At 45.7% G+C, this 25,810-nt stretch overlaps 1 protein-coding gene and 1 long non-coding RNA gene across 2 annotated transcripts; both read right to left on the bottom strand.

Moving 5' to 3' along the window:
• Window positions 1-493: 493 nt before the first annotated feature.
• Window positions 494-2,220, bottom strand: LOC125630528 (uncharacterized). Its single transcript, XM_048836617.2, has 2 exons — window positions 1,603-2,220; window positions 494-1,014 (listed from the first exon to the last, which is right to left on the bottom strand). The coding sequence occupies exons 1-2, from the start codon at window positions 2,183-2,185 to the stop codon at window positions 494-496; spliced, it is 1,104 nt and encodes a 367-aa protein (XP_048692574.2). The 5' UTR covers window positions 2,186-2,220.
• A 3,934-nt stretch (window positions 2,221-6,154) lies between these two features.
• LOC142070693 (uncharacterized) lies at window positions 6,155-25,310 on the bottom strand. Its single transcript, XR_012666652.1, has 5 exons — window positions 25,180-25,310; window positions 20,050-20,234; window positions 16,143-16,266; window positions 7,503-7,853; window positions 6,155-6,716 (listed from the first exon to the last, which is right to left on the bottom strand). It is a non-coding gene; the product is annotated as an uncharacterized LOC142070693 (long non-coding RNA).
• Window positions 25,311-25,810: the final 500 nt, after the last annotated feature.

A 25,810-nucleotide genomic window follows, 5' to 3' on the forward strand; every position in this document is an offset into this window, starting at 1 on the left:
GACCTCAGCGAAACCAATATTCCCACTGTTATTACTGCTTGCTGTGTGCTCCACAATATCTATGAGAGTAAGGGGGAGACGTTTATGGTGGGGTGGGAGGTTGAGGCAAATCACCTGGCTGCTGGTTACGCGCAGCCAGACACCAGGGTGGTTAGAAGAGCACAGGAGGGCGCGGTACGCATCAGAGAAGCTTTGAAAACCAGTTTCATGACTGGCCAGGCTACGGTGTGAAAGTTCTGTTTGTTTCTCCTTGATGAAACCCCCCGCCCCTTGGTTCACTCTACTTCCCTGTAAGCTAACCACCCGCCCCTCCTCGCTTCAATCACCGCTTGCAGAGGCAATAAAGTCATTGTTGCTTCACATTCATGCATTTTTTATTCATTCATCACACAAATAGGGGGATGACTACCAAGGTAGCCCAGGAGGGGTGGTGGAGGAGGGAAGGAAAATGCCACACAGCACTTTAAGCACAGCACTTTAAAAGTTTACAACTTTAAAATTTATTGAATGACAGCCTTCTTTTTTTTGGGCAATCCTCTGTGGTGGAGTGGCTGGTTGGCCGGAGGCCCCCCCACCGCGTTCTTGGGCGTCTGGGTGTGGAGGCTATGGAACTTGGGGAGGAGGGCGGTTGGTTACAGAGGGGCTGCAGTGGCAGTCTGTGCTCCAGCTGCCTTTGCTGCAGCTCAACCATACACTGGAGCATACTGGTTTGGTCCTGCAGCAGCCTCAGCATTGAATCCTGCCTCCTCTCATCACGCTGCCGCCACATTTGAGCTTCAGCCCTGTCTTCAGCCCGCCACTTACTCTCTTCAGCCCGCCACCTCTCCTCCCGGTCATTTTGTGCTTTCCTGCACTCTGACATTATTTGCCTCCACGCATTCGTCTGTGCTCTGTGAGTGTGGGAGGACAGCATGAGCTCGGAGAACATTTCATCGCGAGTGCGTTTTTTTTTCTTTCTAAGCTTCACTAGCCTCTGGGAAGGAGAAGATCCTGTGATCATTGAAACACATGCAGCTGGTGGAGAAAAAAAAAGGGACAGCGGTATTTAAAAAGACACATTTTATAAAACAGTGGCTACACTCTTTCAGGGTAAACCTTGCTGTTAACATTACATACATAGCACATGTGCTTTCGTTACAAGGTCGCATTTTGCCTCCTCCCACCGCGTGACTACCCCCTCAACCTTCCCCCCTCCCTGTGGCTAACAGCGGGGAACATTTCTGTTTAGCCACAGGCAAACAGCCCAGCAGGAATGGGCTCCTCTGAGTGTCCCCTGAAGAAAAGCACTCTATTTCAACCAGGTGACCATGAATTAGATCTCACTCTCCTGAGGATAACACAGAGAGATAAAGAACGGATGTTGTTTGAATGCCAGCAAACATACACTGCAATGCTTTGTTCTACAATGATTCCCGAGTACGTGCTACTGGCCTGGAGTGGTAAAGTGTCCTACCATGAAGGACGCAATAAGGCTGCCCTCCCCAGAAACCTTTTGCAAAGGCTTTAGGACTACATCTAGGAGAACCGCAAATGCCAGGGCAAAGTAATCCTTTCACATGCTTGCTTTTAAACCATGTATAGTATTTTAAAAGGTACACTCACCAGAGGTCCCTTCTCCGCCTGCTGGGTCCAGGAGGCAGCCTTGGGTGGGTTCGGGGGGTACTGGCTCCAGGTCTAGGGTGAGAAACAGTTCCTGGCTGTCGGGAAAACCGGTTTCTCCGCTTGCTTGCTGTGAGCTATCTACAACCTCCTCCTCATCATCATCTTCTTCGTCCCCAAAACCTGCTTCCGTATTGCCTCCATCTCCATTGAAGGAGTCAAACAACACGGCTGGGGTAGTGGTGGCTGAACCCCCTAAAATGGCATGCAGCTCATCATAGAAGCGGCATGTTTGGGGCTCTGACCCAGAGCGGCTGTTCGCCTCTCTGGTTTTCTGGTAGGCTTGCCTCAGCTCCTTCAGTTTCACGCGGCACTGCTTCGGGTCCCTGTTATGGCCTCTGTCCTTCATGCCCTGGGAGATTTTCACAAAGGTTTTGGCATTTCGAAAACTGGAACGGAGTTCTGATAGCACGGATTCCTCTCCCCAAACAGCGATCAGATCCCGTACCTCCCGTTCGGTCCATGCTGGAGCTCTTTTGCGATTCTGGGACTCCATCATGGTCACCTGTGCTGATGAGCTCTGCATGGTCACCTGCAGCTTGCCACGCTGGCGAAACAGGAAATGAGATTCAAAAGTTCGCGGTTCTTTTCCTGTCAACCTGGCCAGTGCATCTGAGTTGAGAGTGCTGTCCAGAGCGGTCATAATGGAGCACTCTGGGATAGCTCCCGGAGGCCAATACCATCGAATTGTGTCCACAGTACCCCAAATTCGAGCCGGCAACGTCGATTTAAGCGCTAATCCACTTGTCAGGGGTGGAGTAAGGAAATCGATTTTAAGAGCCCTTTAAGTCGAAATAAAGGGCTTCATTGTGTGGACGGGTGCAGGTTTACATCGATTTAACGCTGCTAAATTCGACCTAAAGTCCTAGTGTAGACCAGGGCTCAGGACTGATGATTTCAAACCCAGGTCAATTACATCACTCTAACTCAAACAGGAGGTAAACAAAGGCATATATTACTGAGGCCAGAGCATCATCCACAAAACTGTGATGCAGTTCTCCTAGCCTCACCAAGATGATGGATCACATTTCTCCTGGATGTTGCTGTTTGCTAACTCAGTGAAACATGTAGAAGATCACGTGCACTATAGCTGGCTTGACAATTTTGTGGGAAAGCATTCTTGGCTGGAGAAGACCACACTGTGGGCCTGATCCAAAGCCCAGGAAAGTCAATGGCAGGGTTTCCATTGACTTCACTGCACCTTGGCTCAGGTTAGTGGGAGTAAGCTCTTTTAAACAACTTCCTCTGCCTACAGCTACAACCGCTGGCTTCCTCTAGGCTTTAACTTCCACTATCTCTTCCAAGGCTAGACACAAAGGGTATGTCTACACTAGAGCAGGAGGTGTAATTTCCAGCTTGGATAGACATGCCTGCTCTAGCCCTGATGGAGTGAGCATGCTAAAAATAGTAATGCAGCTGCCTGGGGGGCAGGACAGGCTAGCTGCCCTGCACACATTCCTTTCTGATCCTTGGTGCACACTCAGGGTGGCTAGCTCACCTGCCTCCCACGTGGCCGTGGCTGCACTGCTATTTTTAGCTTGCTTGTTCGATCAGCACTAGTGCATGCACACTTACCCTAGCTGGAAATTACACCTCCAGTTCCCAGGTAGATGTAGCCTGGGACAGCTGGGTGCCAGTGACAGCGATGGTTGTATATCATTGGCACATTGTTGGCATCTGAGCCCAGTAGGTCTTACTATTTCTCCTAGTGGTTCTGTGTTAATATTGAACAGGCCACAGGAGAGACGTCTTGTGGCAGAGGTGCAATTTCCCATCATTAACCTCTGCATGTGGCTCTCCCGGAAGGATTCCAAACATTTTAATGAATTTTCTTGGGTCCCCTACACCCCTTCTCTCAATTAGGATACCAGGAGCAGCATCTTGTGATCGACCATACTGAATGTTGTGGAGAGATCCAGAAGTATATTTGGCCATTATTCTGCAACATAGGATGAACAGACATGTACCTTACAGAATCATAGAAATGTAGGGCTGGAAGGCACCTCAAGGAGTCATCAAGTCCCACCCTCTGTGCTGCAGCAGGACCAAGTAAACCTAGTCCCGTGGTTCTCAACCGGGGCGTGTCCCCCTGGGGGTATGCAGAGGTCTTCCGAGGATATACCAACTCATCTAGATATTTTTATAGTTTTACAAGAGATTACATAAAAAGCACTAGCAAAGTCAGTACAAACTAAAATTTCATACAGACAGTGACTTGTTTATACTGCTGTATATACTATACACTGAAATGTAAGTACAAGATTTATATTCCAGTTGATTTATTTTATAATTATATGGTAAAAATGAGAGAGTCAGCAATTTGTCAGTACTAGTGTGACTGTGATACTTCTGCATTTTTATGTCTGATTTTGTAAGCACTGTTTTTTAAGGGAGGTGACACTCGGGGGGAACGCAAGACAAATCAGACTCCTGAAAGGTTGAGAGCCACTGACTTAGACCATCCCTGACGGGGGTTGTCCAACCTGTTCTTAAACACTTCCAAGGATGGGGATTCCACAGCCTCCCTTGAAAGCCTGTTCTAGTGCTTAATCACCCTTATAGTTAGGCCATGTCTACACTATACACTTTGGTTGATGCAAGTAATGGCAACATAAAGGTACTGGAGATAGTATATCTCTTGAGTGCATTCATAGTTGGCTCCTTGTGCTGGCACTGCAGGTACTCACCAGGAGTGCATGTGTCGATATACAGTGCAGTGCACCATGGGTAGATGTCTCAGTGTGCAACTTGCCATCGTCTGGCACGCTGTCTTTGTGGGCAAGGCATGGCTAGGCAGAAACGAGTCCTGCAGGGGTCACTGGGAGCGAGGGGCGCCACGTTTACATCATGCAACCTTCTCCAGGCCATAATGCCACCCAAACCCATAATTTTCTTGCCTTTTTAAAAATCCCACAAATCTGGACAGTGCTTGTTGCTGGCCGCCATCTCTGATAAAAGCATGGAGCCCACATAGCTCTGCACCATTATCATGAGCATTGCAAACACAGAAGGCACAATCCTCCAGTATTTGCAGAGCCACAGGAAGAACCACAGCTGTGGGGAATGTGGTAGTTTCAGGGAGAACAGGTGGCTGTGGGACATAGCGACAACAAGTTCAGGTGTGTTGGTAGAATTCAGGGAGCAGCTGCAGAGGGTGGAGCGCCGCTTCTGGGCCTGAGAAATGAGCACTGACTGGTGGGACAGCACGGTAATGCAGGGTTGGAATGACAAACAGTGGCCGCAGAACTTTCCAAAGTGCATGGCCACATTCCTGGATCTGTGTGCTGAGCTCACCCCAGCCTTCCAGAGCAGGGATACCAAAGTGAGAGCTGCCCTGACAGTGGAGAAGTGCGTGGTGATCGTACTGTGGAAGCTTGCAACACTGGCTTGCTACCGGTCAGTGGGAAATCATTTTGGAGTGCGAAAATCCACAGTGGGGGCCATTGTCTCCAAGTGTGTAGGGCCATTACTCATCTGCTGCTACACAGGACTGTGACTCTTGGCACTGTGTAGAACAGAGTGGCTGGATTTGCAGCAATGGGGTTCCTGCTCTTCAGTGAAGTAATAGATGGCACGCATATCCCTATTGTGGGAAAGGGTTACTTTTCTATGGTTACACAAGCATTGGAGGAACATCAGGGATGTTTCACAAACATCAGTGTTAGCTGTCAGGGAAGGTTCATGATGCTCACATCTTTAAGAACACAGGACGGTTCAGAAAGCTGCAAGCTGGGACACTTTCTTCACCAGTGGATTACCACTGGTGATGCTGAACTCCCAAGAGTGATCCTGGGGGGGACCCAGCCTCCCCCTTGCTACCCTCTCTCACGAAGCCATACACTGGCTATCTCAACAGCACCAAGGAAAGATTCAACTACCAGCTCAGCAGGTGCAGAATGATGGTTGAATGTGCTTTTGGCAGATTGAAAGGATGTCGGTATTGTTTACTCACTAAATTAGATCTCAGTGAGAAAAATATCCCAACGGTTATAGCTGCCTGTTGCATCCTGCATAATATCTGTGAGGCTACGGGGGGAAAGCGGCTGCCAGAGTGGAGGGCAGAGGCGGAGTATCTGTCTGCTGCATTTGAACAGCCTGACGCAAGGGCTATTATTGAAGCGCAACACAGAAGGTCTCGAAAGAGCACTTTAACAGTCAGCCAAAGTAATATGGTATGGTGGGCTGTGCTCTACCTGACCCCGAAGTTTTGGAGCCTAGTGGGAATTATGTGGTGCTTGGAGTATACATATGAATCTAAGAGTCTGTTTGTGCACCTATTAATTTTGTGGTGCTTGCAGTACATTTATAATTATTACACTGTGTTTGTCACTGATCCTTTGAGTTCTGTCGCCCTGTACCATAAGAAGAAGTGGGTGCTTTCAATACCACTAGGCCTTCTGCAGCCTGAATTGTGAACTAATAAAGACTAATTAGTTTTAAAGAAATAGAATTTTATTGAGTCACACAACCACAAAAAAAAAAAAAAGAAAGTGCACTTTAAAAGCAAATACAATGGAAACTTTTGAAATAAACTAATGAAACAGTACTGAACAAGGGGAAAGAACATTCCTGTCCATTTTGGTTCATTTTGGCTACACCCTACATCAACCATAGCTCTCACAGGTCAGTTCTCCTCACTGTCCCCCTGGTGGAGTGATAGGGGTAGGGATGCAGCCCTGATGTCACATGGAATGTTGGGATGGGGGGTGCAGGGAGGTGCTAAAATGGAGTTCTCCATTGACTGCAAAGGGAGGTGAGACCATGCCTGTTGAACTCGTAGGTCCACAAGAGTCTGCCGCATCTGTTTGCTGCTGGAGAAGCCCCACTATGTCTTGGTGCAGCTCCCTCTCCTCTTCCTGCAGGACTCCTGGGCCTTTCCCCATATGCTCTTTTGTTCTTCATACAGTCTGAAATATTCGCCCTTCAAGACTTCTGCTCACAGCCTAATGCAGCATTGCCTTGCAGGATTTCACTAAACACATCATCCTGAGTCATCTTCTTTCTCCTCCTTACCTGGCTTAGGCATGACGCGGATGTAGAGGGGGAACCCGTCAACGCTGCAACGGCAGCAGATACAGATAATACACATGGAGGTGTTATTGTCAGTATAGTCACAATGAAAAGTGAAAGTTAAGGTTCGGAACTCCCTTCCCTTGCTTCCCTGAAGTTTTAAACAAGACCTGCTTATTGACACTTCAACCTTGGAGTGCTTGTGCACAACACCGCTCTTCAGTCCCAGCCATAGTGAGTATGGCCCGCCAGGGCAAGCAGAGTGAGAAATGAGCAGAGAATTGTTCAATCGCATGAAACAACGTGAGTATAGGGCCATTGCACTGAATACTGGCACTATTTTCCACAGGTGCTGATTTTAGTTGATATCTAACCCTGTAGGGTAACAAAGGCAGAGAGAGCTCAGGAGCTACGGGTGTCCTGAAGCTGCCTGGGCTTGTATGCCACGAGCTTGTTTACTGCAATGGTGCTGGCTGAATCCATCATGCAGTGGCATGGGAAAATGTTCTACTGTGGAGGAAGAAATTAGGCCGCCATCCTAGAAACCTTCAGGAGAGGATTGCAGAGTGGCTCCATGAAAGGTTCATCGCGATCTCTCCTGAGGATTCAAGGGACATACTGGGGTACATAAACCAACTGCTCTGCATGCCCCCCTTTCACCTAACTTTACAGAGGAATGAAAAGCAAATAATAACTCTACCTCTGTTTGTTGTACCATTACCTCTTCTAGTACGAATACGTTACTGAAAAGTCAATCGCTGTCCTGCTACTTTGGGGTCAGGCATCATCAGTACATTTAACTATTTTAATGGGAAATGCATTCACACGCTTACCCAAGGTTCCTTCCCCTACATCAGGCTTGTCCATGTTCAACTGCCAGGACTGTGGTGGAGTCTCTGCCATGGAACTGCCTTGTGCCACAGCTGGACCCCCACAGTTGCATATTTCCCATCCTCCTCCTCTTCTTCCTCCTTGCTGGTTACTCCAAGGACCTGTGACTTGTACTCCTTGGAGATACCCATAGTGGTATGTGGGGTGGTCGCGAGGTCTCCACCCGTATGCCATGCTGCTCGTTGTAAAAGTGGCAGGTCTGCAGCTTGACACCAGATTGACTGTTGGCCTCCCTGGTCTCCTGGTATGCCTGCTGCAGTTTCTTGGCTTTCATGTGGCACTGCTGCTGGTCCCTGTCATAAAAACAGAAGAATGGCTATACTGGGTCAGACCAAAGGCCCATCTAGCCAATGCCAGGTGCCCCAGAGGGAATGAACAGAACAGGTAATCATCAAGTGATCTATCCCCTGTCGCCCAGTCCCAGCTTCTGGCAAAGAGAGGCTAGGGATACCATCCCTGCCCGTCCTGGTTACTAGCCATTGATGGACCTATCCTCCATGAATTTATGTAGGTCTTTTTTGAACCCTGTTATAGTCTTGGCCTTCACAACATCCTCTGGCAAGGAGTTCCACAGGTTGACTGTGCATTGTGTGAAAAAATACTTGCTTTTGTTTATTTTAAACCTGCTGCCTATTAATTTCATTTGGTCGGGCCCCTAGTTCTTGTGTTAAGAGAAGGAGTAAATAATACTTTCTTATTTACTTTCTCCACACCAGTCATGATTTTATAAACCTCTATTATATCCCCCTTAGTCGTCTCTTTTCCAAGCTGAAAAGTCCCAGTCTTATTAATCTCTCCTTATTCGGCAGCCATTCGTACCCCTAAATATTTTTGTTGCCCTTTTCTGAACCTTTTCCAATTCCAATATATCTTTTCTGAGATGGGGTGCCCACATCTGCACGCTATATTCAAGATGTGGATGTACCAGGATTTATATAGAGGTGATATGATATTTTCTGTCTTACTATCTTTCTTAATGACTTCCAACATTTTGTTCACTTTTTTGACTGCTGCTGCACATTGAGTGAATGTTTTCAGACAACTATCCACAATGATTCCAAGATCTCTTTCTTGAGTGGTAACAGCTAATTTAGACCCCATCATTTTATATGTATGTATATGTTTTCCAATTTGCATTACTTTGCATTTATTAACATTAAATTTCATCTGCCATTTTGTTGCCCAGTCACCCAGTTCTGAGAGATCCTTCTGTAGCTCTTCACAGTCTACCTGGGATTTAACTATCTTGAGTAATTTTGTATCATCTGCAAATTTTGCCACGTCACTATTTACGCCAGATCATTTATGAATATGTTGAATAGGACTGGTCCCAGTATAGACCCTTGGGGGACACCACTATTTACCTCTCTCCATTCTGAAAACTTTTATCAACACCAAATTTCATCTGTCATCCAGTTGTCCAATCACCCAATATTGTGAGATTACTGCCTTGAGTAATTTTGTATTGTCTGCAACTTTACCACCTCATTAAATTACCCCCTTTCCAGATCATTTAGGAATATGTTGAAATCCCCCATTATTATTGAGTTTTTTATTTGAATGGCCTCTCTAACCACCCTGAGCATTTCACAGTCATTATCACCATCCTGGTCAGGTGGTCTGTACTATATCCCTACTGCTATATTCTTATTATTGAAGCATGGAATTGCTATCCATAGCGATTTTATGGTACAGTTTGGCTTATTTAAGATTTTTACTTCATATGATTCTACACTTTCTTTCACATACAGTGCCACTCCCCCACCAGCACGACCTGTTCTGTCCTTCCGATATATTTTGTACTGTGGTATTACTGTGTCCTATTGATTATCCTCATTCCACCAAGTTTCTGTGATGCCTATCAATATCCTCATTTAATACAAGGCACTCTAGTGTTCCCATCTCATTATTTAGACTTCTAGCATTGGTATATAAGCATTTTAAAAACTTGTTACTTTTTAGCTTTGTCTTCCATTACATGATGTAATTGAATGGGACTTTTTTTCTTTTGACTGTTTCTCATCAGATCCTACCTGTATTTTATCATCTTCCAGCCTCTTCTCCTTATTAGGACATAGGGAAACTCCATTTATAGATCCTCCCCTAAGGGATGTCCGAATCATCTGCTCCTCCGCACCTGTCGGATTTCCCCCCAACCCTTACTTTAAAAACTGCTCTACGACCTTTTTAATTTTAAGCACCAGCAACCTGGTTCCACTTTGGTTTGGGTGGAGCCCATCCTTCCTGTACAGGTTCCCCCTTTCCCAAAAGTTTCCCCAGTTCCTAATAAATCTAAACCCCTCCTCCCTGCACCATTGTCTCATCTACGCATTAAGACCCTGGAGTTCTGCCTCTGTAACTGGCCCTGCGCGTAGAACTGGAAGCATTTTGGAGAATGCTACCATGGAGGTCCTGAACTTCAATCTCTTACCTAGCAGCCTAAATTTGGCCTCCAGGATCTCTATCCTACCCTTCCCTATGTCATTGGTACCTACATGTACCATGACCACCGGCTCCGCCCCAGCACTACACATAAGCCTGTCTAGATGTCTCGAAAGATCTGTGACCTGTGCACCAGACACACAAGTCACCATGCAGTTCTCCCGGTCATCGCATACCCAACTATCTATATCATATCCCTTTGCCTGCATCCCTTGTGCAATCTGCTCATAGATGTCAGTGTTTCTATGACTGCTTCGTAGCTGTGCTGGCAGAGCCTTTTCTCCCCGCAGGCCCAGGAGATCCACTATCTCCTGTCGACTCCAGGCAGGAGCACATCTGGAGTGTGTACCTGACGTGATTGATAGGGCAGTTGCACACAATAAGGGAAAGCTGCTAGGTGTGCTCATCAAGCTAGGCAATGAGGAAAAGGCACTTCAAAAATGTGTGGGGTTTTAAAGGGGGATGTGGGACTTCCGGACTCCATGACCCCAGACAGTGGAGGTCATACTTGTGACCAGAGTGGCCAGTGTTGGGCATTGTGGGACAGCTGCTGGAGGACTGAGAGTGTTGAAATAGGTCACATAGTGTCTACACTTGTGCTGCATCAACCTCAGACTGTTGACCATAGCTCAACACCATTTGGGGGGATGGTTTTACTGTATCACTATAATGGGGCATTTACATGGGCGGGAGAAAAAATTAAGTGTAGACACATACACAGCTGGTTTGACAGGAGGTGGCTTACATCAACCAAACTTTGCAGTGTAGACTAGGCCTCAGAAAGTTTTGTGTAATATTTAACCTAAATCTCCCTTGCTGCAGATTAAGCCCCATTCCTTCTTGTTCTACCTTCATTGGACATTGAGAACAACTGATCAACATCCTTTTTATAACAGCTCTCAACATAGTTGAAGACTGGGATCAGGTCCCCCCCCCCCCCCCGTCTTCTTTTCTCAAGACTAAACATGCCCAGTTTTTTAAATCTTTCCTCCTGTGTCATATTTTCTCTACCTTTTATCATTTTTGTTGCTCTTCTCTGGACTCTCTCCAGTTTGTCCACATCTTTCCTAAAGTGTGGTGCCCAGAATGGACCCAGTACTCCAGCTGAGGCCTCATCAGTGCAGAGTGGAGTGGGACAGTTACCTCCTGAGTCTTACCTTTGACACTCCTTAATACACCCCAGAATTACATTTGCCTTTTTTGCAATTGCATCACATTGTTGACTCAGTTAATTTGTGATTCACTGTAACCCCCCAGATCTTTTTCAGTAGTACTACCACTGTGTCAGTTATTACCCATTTCATATCTGTGTATTTGATTTTTCCTACTTAAGTGAAGTACTTTGCACTTATCTTTTGTGACAGGGTCAGGCCAGATGGCCACAGGAGAGTGTTAGAAGGCAGATGTATTAGTCCCAGATTAAGCAGGTCCATTTTCCCTGGGTAAGGTAACAGGGGTGGTTCCAGAACAAGAAGGAACTTGCTGGAACAAATTCAGGCAGGCAGGCTAATTAGGACACCTGAAGCCGATTAAGAAGCTGTTAGAATCAATTAGGGCAGGCTGGCTAATCAGTGCACCTGAGCTTAAAAAGGACCTCACTTCAGTTTGTGGCTTGCGTGCGAGGAGCTGGGAGCAAGAAGTTGAGAATGAGAAGGTGTACTACTGGAGGAGTGAGGAGTACAAGCATTATCAGACACCAGGAGGAAGATCCTGTGGTGAGGATAAAGCAGGTGTTGGGAGGAGGCCATGGGGAAGTAGCCCAGGGAGTTGTAGCTGTCACACAGCTGTTCCAGGAGGCACTCTAGACAGCTGCATTCCACAGGGCTCTGGGCTGGAACCCGGAGTAGAGGGCAGGACCGGATTCCCCCCAAACCTCCCAACTCCTGATCAGACACAGGAGGAGTGACCTGGACTGTGGGTTCCACCAGAGGGGAAGGTCTCTGGGCTGTTCCCTGATCCACATGGTGGATCAGCAGAGACTGCGGGGATTGTTGTTCTTCCTTTTTCCCATGCTGGCCAGTGATGAGGTTAGCTGAGTGAATGGCAGGTTTGAGCCACTAGCAAAAGTGGCCAAACTGAGGGCTGTTGTGAATCTCTGAGGTGAGCAAATCCGCCAATAAGCGCAGGACCCACCAAGGCAGAGGAGGAACTTTGTCACACTTTATATACTTTACCTTATATAGTATAAACCTGTGTATTCCCACCCCATACATGTTCCATCCTTTGTAAGCTGAGACAAGCCTTTGCAAATATACATAAGTGGAATTTTTTAACTTCACCTAGGTGAAAATCCTTTTGAAAGTGTTTCAGATGTACATGCCAACTATGCCAAGCTGCAATAATACAGAATTTAATATCCTTAGCAAAAAGCATTTAGTTCCTGTACTATATGCTCAGTGCTATGACTAGTCAGGATTTAAGAGGTCAGAGGCTGCGAAGTGCAGACTTCAAGTTGTTAGAAAAATGTATCTGCCTCATACATCATAGGGGCAGAATAATGGGGCAGAGTTGAAACAGTTTTATGACTTTAACTGTACATTTCTATACTTTTTGCCTTTCCCACCCACTTGAAGTTCGTGCTCAGATAGCAATGTGATTTGTGCCTTATAAAGTACCTTACACTTCTCTCTAATCTAATACCCTTAACTTTGAATTACTTGCTTTAGTAACAGTTGTTTTAATCTATAATACTTACAAAGCATTCCCCCCAAAGTTATTTAATTTAGTTACATCTGAAAATACATGGAAGTATTTTTATATTTGAATGTTTGTAGCTTTTAAAAAAAAAAACTTGCCAAGACTTGCTGTGTGACAGGAGTCCATATGACTTCGATAATGCCAGCATTGGGCTATGCAGGATTTAGACCCTTTGATCCTCTCCTCACATAGATACCTCCCACTTTTCTGCTCCCCAGTACCCAAGCACCGCCCCACTCTACTGCCTGCCACATGTTTACACAGGCTAGATATTCAGCAGCAAAGCCCACACCTCCAAGCACTTCTCTGTGGCTCCTTTTTTCCCCATTTCCCCCTTTCTCCCAGACTGGACCCACCAGGACACAGAGAGGCTGCTGTGAGTTAGGCTCCAAGGCCTATCAGAACATGCAGGGATAATAGAACTGGCTGGTAAAAGCCATCCCGCCATTCCTGGGGAAGATCAGCGTTGACTCTGCCATCCCAGGGACAGACAGCCAATTGCGACCCAACAACATCGTGACAGACGCAGAAAAGAATAAGGTCTCCATGGTAGATGTCATGGTACTATTTGAAAACAGGTCACAGGCCTTCCACAAGGCCCAAGCATGGAAGGCCTTGAAATACACCCCGCTGGCCGAAACCCTGAGAGCCCAGGGCTATGAGGTCCAGATCCATGCCCTGGTTGTGGCAGCCTTGGGCGCATGGGACCCCCACAACAAACTGGTACTGAGAGTGTGTGGAGTTGGTCGACGCTACGTCCAGCTCATGAGACAGCTCATGGTGTCTGATACCATCAGGTGGTCCAGAGACATCTACATGGAACACATCACAGGACACCGACAATACCAGGTCTAGTAACCGAGAACACCGACCAGGGAAATAACCATTTCCTTCCCTGATGAACCGAGGGACGCACCCCATCCGTGTACTTATTCTCTACACCAATACTGACTTGGACTCTTAATACATTCAATGGGTGGCGTACCCAACCCCATTTATCCATTGATGCTTTAAAAACTCCCATACCCCCATCTGGATCTATGCTGGTTATGTGATATGTATGTACCTTGTGAACCTTGTAACTGATACTTGTAATCCCCCATAACCCAAGCCTGACCCCAGATGTATAGTACCTTCCCTCTTAACTTACGTAAACTTGATTTTAAACATTAACTTTAATAAAATTTTTAAATGTATTCTAGTGCTGTATGGGTCCCTTCTTTCAATCCAGTGCTATCTACCTTTCTTAGGCCTAGTACCTACTGAAGGCCTCTTCAGTATATTCTGTCCATCTATTTCTATCAGCCATGCTATAGGACAAAGGTTCCTTCAGCATCGGCCCTGTCTATTGTATCATGTCAATATTCTCAACTCCCTTTTGTGGCCTTATTGGTGCTTCTCCTGCCTATCATCCCTGTCCTTTGCTAGCAGAGGCACTACTGGGTGAAGGCTTTGTCACTGCTGATCCCATCCTCTCAGCTTCACTTCTGAATGGCTGCCTTTTCATTGCTGCTCTAGCATGTGATGATCCAACCATCTCAGCCCCAGCACCTGGCAGCAGTCTCTTTCAGTGCTGCTCCTGTCCATCCACATCCATCTGCCATTCTCCATCGCACTGGGAGATCCCTCTAGCTTGCTACGTCTCAGACAAAAGGGAAAGTAGGGGAATTTCTAAATGAGGTTTGAATAAACATTGCAAATCAGCTGAGAAACTAGGTCAAGGTCTACTGATATTGCTCCCACGCATTATCCTTTTGCTGATTTCAGTTCATGGAAGAGAATTCTGTATGGGAAAATAAGTAGCAGGTGTCCAGTAGAACTTTTGGCTTTTTGTTGCTGGATTGGTGACTTTTAAACAGTGTAACAATATCCCGTTTTCATCCCCTTTCCAAGAGCCGACTTCCTTCGCTCTAGGACCCAATGGAGCATTTAGTGGTTATCAGAACTCTATTAATGGATGCAGCCTACAAGGTGTCACACAACTACTTGAAATGAGGGCTTACAGTTGGAGTGGGGGATGGTGCAAATTCATGGCCATTGAAACCTTGGGGCTAGCAAAGAAAGTTGAGTGAGAAGGAGACAAAAGGACAAAAGATAAATTAAATAAGGGAGGTGAACTGATGATTAACCCTATTGTTTTAGGCAGAATCTTTGTGCAAGCGTCAATGGGCTTTTGGTAGAGGGGTTAATCATTGACTTTTATCTGTGTGCAGAAGGTAAGTAGCAATGAAGGCATCTCCCTCTCCTTATAGGGCAAAGAGCTCAAGAATGTAATCCTGTAGGAGAGAGAGAGAGAACACCCAGTGTTAGGGGGGAGGGCGCACGCGGCGGAAGGAATCTTCTATTGTTAAAGGAAGATAGGGTTTCTAAACCAGCTCAGACCATGTTCATTAATCTGTTATCACACCTTCAATAATGGAGATTAGCTATTTCTTCAGAAGAAGGCCAATCCCATCCAAAAACCTCAGTACATCCATCTACTTCTTTATATGCAGAGAGAATTCCTTCCTGATCTCCAGGAGGAACTCACTTGGTGCCCTGAAGCATAAGGGAAAAATTACCTTACCTTTGTGTTTACATTTAATGGAAATTTTCAAACATATTACACTTCAGCATATACAGAAATATTACAGAGCCTGAATAAAACACCTTCTGGGTTAAGAAAAATATCAAACACAATGAGAAAAGTACATGAATAAGGGAAAGAATTTAGAATGTAAGGAAGGTAAAAGGGTATGAATAGATTCAGAATGTTCTCTAGAAATCCTTAGCTTGTGAACAGTGTGTCTGTGAGGGTGGGGCTATTCCTGGTATAGGTCACTGGCATCCAACTCAGGCAACAAAGGAATATGGGAAGTTCTTTTGTATGTCTAGCAAGTTTCAAAAGACATTCCTTTTAACTGGCTCTGGTAAAATAAAATTCCGTTAGCTTTTCTGCATCAGTGATATCAGAGAGTCATAGATGTAAGTTGACTGTGCATAGAATTTTTCCTCCCATTGCTAATAGAAACCTAATACTTGTAGCATAAGGTCCTCAGTAGGAGTTCAAACTACATGTTCATATAGGCAAGACTGAGGCCTATTGTGTAGTGACACAGATATAATTGTTTTTTCCAATCTATAGGACTATCAAACTGTTCATTTTAAATACAATCTTAAACCCATCATCAGCCAGCTCTCCCCACCCAGCCAGCATCTGCTACCTGCTGGCAGCCCCCACCGATCACCTCCTCTCCCTCATGCCTGTAAAGGTGCTTTGTCATTTGGTGTAAAAGAGCAGGAAGACTACTGGGTCTAAAGTCACGTGGTATGGCAGAGAGAGAGAGAGAGTGTGACTGATGGACTGACTAAGGGGAGAACACACCTGAAGCAGTGCTGACCTTCTGAGTGGCAGCCCGTGAGATGTGCACGTCAAGAGGCAATGTATCGTCAAAAGAGCTTACTTGATCTCCATCCAAGGTGCTCCGTAGCCGTGGTTCATCCAGATTCTGTATTCCTTTTGCTGACCGTTATCTAGGTAGTAGGCCGTCTGGGATCAGATGCTGCAGTCATGCAGCCTGTCCATGTCTGGTAGTCCATTGTATAGTAACATCATTGTTAGTCACCCATATTTGTAAGGGGTAATTGTGTCTGGGCTCATTGCCCACAGTTTCAAGTTCAACCATGGAATTATTTGTTCTTTCATTTAATAAATATTTCAGTTTCATTTCCCCAGAGATCAGTCATCTTTCCAGTGATTCAAAGGCGGGAGGGTCTTACAGGTGATGGCTCAACCCAACTCAGTATCTATTACCATATGTGGCATACCTTTAATGTTGCAACTTCTAGCCATGCAACAGTTTCTGGCAACTGCAGCTGGACCCAATGTTAAGATCAGTATGCCATAGTTGCGAGTCTACTGCTCGGATCTCTACCAGTCTCTGGCTTATGTCTGTTTTATTTATTTTCCTTTACTCATGTGGTTTGAGCTGAGGTCCCTTGCGACCTGTGGGAAGTGAACATCACTCCCATCCTGGAGTACATGTATTTTACTGTGAGTGGTGGCTGTCGATAGAGAATGGGGTCATGTCCTAGGTCTCTTGGTTTTCCACCCTGGGAGGCCGGGACTAGTGGTAGCCTAGCAAGGCCACGTCCCTGGGTGGTTGAGTGTTCCCTTTCCATAAACCAGTGGACAGGAGTTGGAGAGCTAAAGGATCCGAGTCCATGGTCCCATTTTAAAATCCCTGCTTGATGCCCAGAGGTGGCTTCTCTAGGGTGGAGAATGGCAGGGTATGGCCTGGCAGTTGGAATAAATTAACCTGACTGGGTAGAAGGTTAGTGAGGAGGTTTCCGTGTCTGAGGCGAGGATGCCTCGGAGGCAGCGACAACAGTTGGCCTGATACTGGTTGGTGGACACAGGCAGGCTTGGAAGTAGGGTGCTGTCCAGGGAGGGGAAACATTGGTTTCCCTGGGTGGGATCGGCAAAATCACAATCCTGTTGTGTGAGATTATGGGACCTTCACTTGGGGTGCATGATTAGTAAGCCCCCCCCTCCCCCCAAGGTGCGTGGAGGAACACCTTGTTAAAAATACCTCCGGGGGTTGACTTCTGTATTGCTTTATTTGGGAAGAATAAAACCCCTGGGCTGATGATCTGTTCAGTGGTGAGGATGCTATGGTTAAACTGTGCAGAACATGGGAAAGGTTTGTGATACCTAGTCTTTTTACTGGGGGAAGGCTTAAGAGAAGAGCTTTGCTCTTGAGGTTGGGTATGATGGCAAAGGAGCTGGATCGGCAATGGAGACTGAAACAAGAAGTTGGTTCTCAAGCTGTAAGCGTAGCCACTTCTCAAGCTATAAGTGTCTGAAAAGGAAGTGAAGGTAGAAAAGTTCAGCTCCCAGCAGGCTGCCACAACAGCCCAGATGGCTAACTTGACAATGCAGCTTAACCAGTTAGAATCCCCAAGTGCAGGAGTTGAATGGGAACCTCCTGAAAAAGGAGAAAGCACATATCTGTGCTGTCAAAAAAGTTAGAAGGCTCTCAAGCTGCAACTAGAGAGTTAATGAAAGAGGTAAAGACAGCAAGACAAGAAACATCTGTGAACCACAGGGTAGGTGATAAAAAGATAATGTTGAAGCAAAGGTTGCAGCGTAGGCAGGGTGTCATAAGTGCTATAAAAACTGACCTCTTAAGAGGGTAGGAGTCTAGTACATCTATTGACTCAGATGGGAGTGACATAGAAAGAAATGTTTCATTCCTAGTATTCCCCCCCCCCCAGCACCAGAGAAACCCCATGAGTCTTGGGGGTCTAGGGGACTTCAAGCTACCCTCCGATTGCTCCAATAATCACTACTGTGGTTCATTATGGACATGGCAGACCCTTGGAAATGAGGTATGAAATCCATGCCCTGGGTCTGGAACAGGTGTGAGCTATGAGCAAGCACAAGGGCCCCCTTTCTAAAGAAAATGCTTTGGATTGGCTGGCAAAGCTTAGTGTGACCGCCAATTTAAGTTTAGAAGACACAGTTGCACTAGTAAAAGAAAGTATGAGCGCAGATGAGTATGAGCCCCACCCTACCTACAGAGGTTCAGATGGGTAGTGTTCAGGAATCTGTAGAAATTTACCTTGCCATTATGAAGCTGTATGACCCATACAAAAAATCTTAGGGGCAAGATGTACTCTGACAAAGGATCTCAGAAAGACCACAGAAATTCCTTGCCAGGAAACTATTACTATATTGGCTTTCAGGTCAGCTTCTGATAGCAAATGGAGTTGATATGTATGACACCCCTGAACTCTGGGAGATGTTTGTTCAGGATTTGCTCCCTGTAATTAAAATGGCCATGGGACCTGCCAATCCCAGAGTAACTATTCTCAAAGAATTGGAAACCAGAGCTCAAGAAGTGTATGACCTATACAGGGAAGCTTATCCTAGCAACAATAACATCCCGGGACACAAAGAAAGTGGCTGCCATAAAAGTTGGGAATGACGGGAAGGCTAGTTACAGAAAGAATGGCAAAAACAGAGATCCTGACTATGGGTTTAGATTAGACGTGTGGAGACACTCCATCTAGTTGTTCTACAGGCTCGTACTTGCGGTCTGCCAACTCGAGTCTGCTGAAAAAGCTAGCACAGGAGGCGGGAGAGAATCTAGCAGGGGAGGAAACAGTCCCTTGAGAGGAAAGAGCACCACCCCAAAGCTCCCTCTGAAGCCACGGAGCTCTCCCTTCCCCATTGCATGTGGCCACTATTGTAAATGATAGGTGGGGGAAGGCTGGCAACTAACATCTGTCTGAGGGGACTTTGGTAATATCGAGCAGAAAATGCTCCTGGACACTGGGGCCACAATGAGTAGAATTTGCACAAAAGCAGTTCCTCCAGTAAAACAGCTACCGATTAGAGAAATCAAGGTACTTGAAGGATATAATGGAAAGTAAAGTCTAGTGCCTTTTTCAGAGCCAATAACTTGGATAACTGAGGCACTGATCACTGAAGCTTCCTTTGGTTTCCAGAAGCTTGATAGACAGGGTATATTAGGGATGGATGGGTTGAGGCGCTTGGATGTCATAGTGGATCTTCCCAATCAGAGGACTGTTAAAGGCCAGGGTGAAGGAGGAGTCATTATACCATCATTGCATTGAGTGAATGCTCTCAAGGTGCCTACCAAACTCAAGTTGCCAACATGGGAATCAGACATCTGGAAATCACTAAACAAATATCCGCAAGTATTTGCAAAGAACAAGTTAGACTGTGGATGTATTGATGTGGAGATTATGGTGGAGGGCCCTGATCCTTGGCCTCAGCGCTGGTACAAATACTGGAGAGAGGTCCAATGAGGAATTGGGAGCATCACTAATGCTTTGAGATCCAAGGAGTTCTGGTAGAGACAAATAGTGTGTGCAATGCACCAATCTGGCCAGTGCTCAAGTCTGATCAATCAGCATGGAGGTTCAGTTGATTAGAGCTCTCAGAATGACACCTGTCATGGCCAAGTTTCCAGAAATAATGTCTACCATTGCAGGTGGGGCTAGATGGTTCTTGGTCATTGATATTGCAGATGTGTTTTCTACACCACTGCATAGAAGTGCATGGTATAAGTTTGCCTTTACATTTGGCCATCAGCAGCTGACTTTTACAAGAGCAGCGCAAGGTTATCACAGTGTGCCCACGATATGTCATCAGCATGTTACCAAGATGTGGAGAAACCTAATCTACAAGGACCAGGTGGTCAGCTATGTGGATGATATATTGGTGGCTACAAAGATCAGGGAAGAGAACTTGCTTGTTTTGAGTGAGGTCCTGATCATCCAAAGAACCGGCTTCCTCATTAGCCCGCAAAAAGCCAGCTTGTACAGCAGAATGTCACTTACCTTGGAGTTGAAGGGTGATGTCCAGATGCTGATCGAATCAATCTGATCTGCAAATTACCAGCTCCCAGGGACATAACCTGGAGATCTTTCCTGGGATTGGTAGGCTTTTCTTGGGATTTTATATATGGTTATTCAGAGCTTGTATGCCTCTTACACATTCTGCTCCGCAAGGGACAAGAATTGTCCTGGGGAGAAAAAAAAAAACCAAAAACATTAAGCAATGTTTAACCTAATGCAGGCTCTTGCACTGGCCTACCCTCAATTGGCTAAGCTGTTCATATTACAGCTTGCTACCACTGGGAAAGGCATCAGTGTAGTTATTTATGCAGTCAAGTGGCACCCGCACAAAGCTGTTGCCTATGGTTCGAAACAGCTGCCCAAATTGGAACAGTGTTATACATGGTGTGAAAGAAGCTTTGGCCCTTGTATGGTCCAATCAAACACTGGGAATACATAATTGGAATGGCTCCAGGGGTGCTTTGAACATCTCGCATGCCAGTCAGGTACTGTACGTCTTATCAGGGAAGGCAAGTGATGGCTGGGTGTCCAATCCCCATCTTGCAGGTTAGGCTCTGCTTATTAAACCGGGAGGTGAGGTTGGATAAAGTACCGTCTCTGTCTGCTGTACCGTTTACTCTATTGTCAGAAGGTGAAGACCACCAGTGCCTGCTTCCATGGGAGGAGACTAATACCCTCAAGTCTCCATTTCAGCTAGAGGCCTCATATGAAGTAGCTAATGCAGTGGGCTGTGACATATGGGTTATCAATGTGAGCTGTTGCCATCTAAAAGGCACCCCCCCACACAGGTTACGCTGTACGCCAGGTCGCGACCGACTGGGTTTTGCACGGCACTGTGTTGCCCCATTCTGCCCAGCAGAAGTCCTTGCCATAGTAGCTGCTTTGGATGCTGTGGGCAGAGACTCCGATACTGATTTGCTCGGATTCTGACTGGGTCCTGAGGGCCCGCATTGACTGGATGAGTGTGTGGATGGCTCCTGGCATGAACACCGCAGACAACAAGCCAGTAACCCATGCCAAATGTCTTATTCCTGCATGGAAATTTGCTGAAGGCAGGAGAGCGCCAACTTTCCTTTAAGGTACAGGCTCATCGGAAGAACATGGCTGAGGTATCCATGCTTAATAGGGTGGATGGCCTATTTAAAAAGAGACAGCATTAATAGACCCAGACATGTTGTGGGTAAAATCGGACAATGTTATGTGCTCACTGCAACCTGCAGCTGTGCAGCAACTTGATATTTTGCAGATACAAAAGAAGGACAAAGATTCAGGATCTATTCTCTCATCATCATAGGGGGTACCAAATATTTGAACATAAAAGTGGACTGGTAATGGCAAAATCGAGCAGAGGTGAAAGACGACCTTCCAATATTGGTAGTTGCGGGTTGCCAACATAAGGAACTTATAACTTTAGCTCACCAACAATGTCATTTTGGCATTAAGACAGTAAAAAGTCTCCTCACTGTTGGGTGGTGGCCAGACATCTCCAGGGATGTAGAGTATCATACCTGGAATTGTTTGGCATGTGCCCAGAACAACCCAGACCATTGAGTTAGGAAGGGACTAGTCCTCCCCCAGCCCATTGAGGGTCCCTGGCATTGGATCCAGGTGGACTACATTGGCCTACTACCACGCACAGCGTGGGGAAACTGTTACAGCCTTGTGGGAGTGGATCCATTTTCAAAGTGAGTGGAGGCCCTCTTTCCCCTTTCAAAAATACTGCAGCCCCCACTACACGTTTTCCCGGTATGGCCTTCCGGAGGTCATTGACTCTGACCAAGGACCCCTCTTTGTGGGTGACCCGGTTAAGAACATTTGCCTTGCACTTAGCATCAAACAGCATCTCCATATTGCTGGACATCCCCAGAGCTCGGGGATCATTGAGCAGACTAATAGGAGGATTAAAACAGCGTTAAGGAAGATCATAGAGCCCGCGGGAAAGAATTGGGATTAAAAAGCTACCCTTTGTCCTAATGGCCATCAGGTCCACAATTGAAGCACATTGATTTACACCCCCATGAGATCTTTACAGGTCAGCCAATGAGGACTCCTGAGATCAGGTGGTACCCCCCTAGCCACCACATAAGTATCAGCCCCAGGTACAAATAGACCAGTACATAACCCAGCTGTTGGTTAAAATTAGTGATGCTCAAAAGGAGGTAGCTACCCAATTAAAGCAGAACATGTGTCAAATGGACCAAAGACTGAATGCCAACTTTAAATTTCATGAATGGCAGGTTGGGGATAAATTTTTATTTTTATTTTACTCGGAGACTCATCACCCTGAGTCCCTGCTGAGTAGGCCCTGTAGTTATAACCAACAAGGTCAGACTAACAGTGTATCAGGTAGAGTTAAAATCTGGCAAGAGATGGTTTTTTTAATGGTTCCATTTGTCCCAACTAAAGGAATGGAAGGGCAGTGTTGGGCCATAATAAGTGTCACTAACCTAAATCTCTGCTCTGTCTATTCCAGGAAATTCATCCAGCCACCTGGATTGCAAAATGTTGTGTGTTAATATTGTTGTTAGGTTTATGGACTCTTATTGTAAATTAGAACAAACACTGGTATTGTAAAGTGAATACAATGGCTGAGAGATGGGATACACCCATAGGGATTTATGAATATAATTATGAGTTGTTAGAATCCATCATAATCAGTTTCATTATACATTAAGATGTGGGACATAATCCCAAGGGCAGAAGTATACTGACGAATGAAGCTCTGTTGAGCTCGGTCTTGAAAGGGATTATACTGGTATGCCTATGTGGATACAGGCTATTGTTATTTTGTATGGGCAGAAGAAAGGGGTAACACTTGATTGATGGCCTTCATAGCAGATTAACAAAAGCATGAGCTCATATTAGATAAGGATGCACAAATTAAATCCATGGAAACGAGGGGCAATTGTTCATGGCTCTTTGCCACTTTTCTAGAGGAGTGCTCTAGGTTGACTGAGGCTTGGGAGCCATCCAAGTGTCTGTCAATCATAAGTGACCTCCCTATACAGGTAAAACCTGGGGATTTAAGTGTAATGGTTTCAACCGGTATTGGTAATGTTAATCAAACCTTTATAAATGCCCATTTGTATTTGCCATCAGGTCTTTATCTAGCAACCTGAAATGTAGCCATTGAATAGCATCAGGTGTTAAAAATTACAGTGCCAGTATCATGAATGGGTTTTGTCAAAATTTACAGAATAAGTTTCCCTGTTGTATGTATTGTGAATGCTCATGTTAGTGTCATTTGACAGAGGTGACTGGGTTATCACAAGTCTGTATGGAACTAAGGTCAATGTAAAGGTATCTGTGGTACCTCGGCCGTACACAAGTTCCATTGGACCAGTGGTGGTAAAACAGCTGCTTAAAAGAGTACTGATGATAAATCCAGTATATTCCATCAAAAGGTTAATAATGCCCATACAAATTTCAATACACAACGTTAACCAAGGAGGGTTTGCATACACTGCACCTCTAACTGTGGGATGGAGTGCTTGGCTGCAAGGAGTGGTTCCATCATCCAACTCTCTCATAAGGAAACCTAGGGCTACCTTAGCTAAAAATATTAGAAGGCTTTAGAACTGGACTAGGCATGTTAAATACTATAGATGACCAGATCCTGGCCAATAAAATAGGAGCTTTGGGCCATGATTTAGCTTCTTTATCACACCCTCTGACTACCTCCTTAAATAGTATTTGAGCTTGAGTATCATATAGCCAATACCTTACCTTCCTGGATACAAATTCAGGAGACAGGTCACCTCAACATCATAGGGGCCTTAAACATTCTTCAGTCTAACATCTCCCTTGCTTTAGCATGTTGCAAGCACAGCAATGGATCCTAGATGTGGCTAAGTCCATTGTGAGGGATGGCCTGAATGGGCTTATTCCAGTAGAGATAAGGCATGTTGTGGAACCATCTCATTCCTTTTGAGCAAGAGCACCAGGGGTGCCGGAATTTAAATAACTTCGCTTACCTCCATCACAACCATTCAATAATTGCTTGTGTGTGGACTTAAAAGCAAAAAACAAGGAATGGGTTTACCCTTTTAGTGCCCATAGTCTTAGATGTGGGACAAACTGTACTTATTCCTATGGCTATCAGCAAATGGGTCCATCAGAAGAGTGATGGATACCATACTGTGGACCTCCTGTCTTGCCTAGAAGAAAAGGGTCTAGGCTACACTTTAACACTGAAGTTTTGGAAGGATCCCATGTATGTTTAAATGCCCCAAAAGGAAGGTAGTTATAAAATGCACTTTGGATTTTAATCACTCCTCCGTTGTGCTCACGAATGACCATTGTTTCTATCTAAGGAGTTGGTGCAGTGAGTTTATTGTAACTAGTTATAGAATTACACATGACCCTTCCGTCAACCTTTGTCTGAGCTCCATCTTTTCCATTAAGGGTTGTGATAGAGACCGTCTGGCATGACATCACCACCGAGACTGTGTATGTACAATATACTTTATATGACCACTTGGATCTGGTCAAGCGTGGAGCAAAGATAGCAGCCCTAACACAACTCATGTTCCGCCTGGAAGTGGAAGCCCGTTTAAAGCAAATTGAGAAGGGAAAGATATTGCTGACTGTGCATCATGCCCCTAATCAGATTTAAGAGGGTGTTAAAGTGAATCAAAGATGAGGCTCCTTCTAGTCCATGGTGGAAGAATCTATTTGGGGGACTGGAAAACTTTAATGATGTATGGAATATTATGTTGTATCCTATTATTGTGGTCCCAATCTGTAATCATTGTGTACTTGATCTACCTCACTGTGTGGCTCAAAAGAAAAACAGCTGTACCTATAGCTTCTGGGCCTGTATCATCGTTCAAGTTAAGTAATGTCTATGGAATGTGATGGTTACAGTTCTAGGGATATCCCTTCCCCATCAAGGAGGGGAAGTGTAAGGTGTTTTATGTCATTTGGTGTAAAAGAGCAGGAAGACCACTGTGTCTAAAGTCATGTGGTATAGCTGAGAGAGAGAGAGAGAGAGAGAGAGAGAGAGAGAGACTGACGATATAAGGGGAGAACACACCTGAAGCAGTGCTGTCCTTCTGAGCTGCAGCCTGAGAGATACGCTCGTCAAGAAAAAAACATATCAAAAGAGCTTACTTGATCTCCATTCAAGGTGCTCCATAGCTGTGGTTCATCCAGATTCCGTGTTCTTCTTGCTGACCATTATCTAGGTAGTAGGCAGTCTGTGATCAGAAGTTGCAGTCACGCAGCCTGTCCATGTCCGGAGGTCTATCTTCAAGTATAGTAACACCGTTGTTAGTCACCTATATTTGTAAGGGGTAACTGGGTCCGGGCTCAATGCCCACAGTTATAAGTTCAACCACTGAGTTTTGTTGTACTGTTTTTTGTTTAAGAAATCTTTCTTCAGTCTCATTTCCCCAGAGATCAGTCATCCTTCCAGTGATTCGGAGGCGGGAGGGTCTTACAGGTGACAGATACTGAGTTGGATTGAGCCATTACCATATGTGGCACACCTTTAACATTGCAACTTCTAGCCATGCAATGCTCCCAGTGCCTACTGCCTGCTGCCATCAGCTGTTCCGTGGTGTGCAGGAGGTGCTGGGAGGGAGAGGAACTGGATGGGAAGACGCAGGGGCAGAGCAAGGGGTTGAGCACCCCCAGGGCCTGGAGGAATCTGGTTCCTGATGTACCCCCTGGAACATAACTCATTTAGATATTTGCCTAGTTTTACAACAGGCTATATAAAAAGCACTAGTCAGTACAAACT

This window comes from Caretta caretta, chromosome 1 (assembly GCF_965140235.1).
Source record: "Caretta caretta isolate rCarCar2 chromosome 1, rCarCar1.hap1, whole genome shotgun sequence".
NCBI lineage: Eukaryota > Metazoa > Chordata > Testudines > Cheloniidae > Caretta > Caretta caretta.

Bases quoted from the DNA above. Each gene is read 5' to 3' on its own strand.
- LOC125630528 (XM_048836617.2), bottom strand. From the start codon at position 2,185: ATGCAGAGCTCATCAGCACAGGTGACCATGATGGAGTCCCAGAATCGC. The intron at 1,015-1,602 runs GTGAGTGTACCT...TTTCTCCACCAG, and splicing joins AGGCGGAGAAGGGACCTCTG to CTGCATGTGTTTCAATGATC.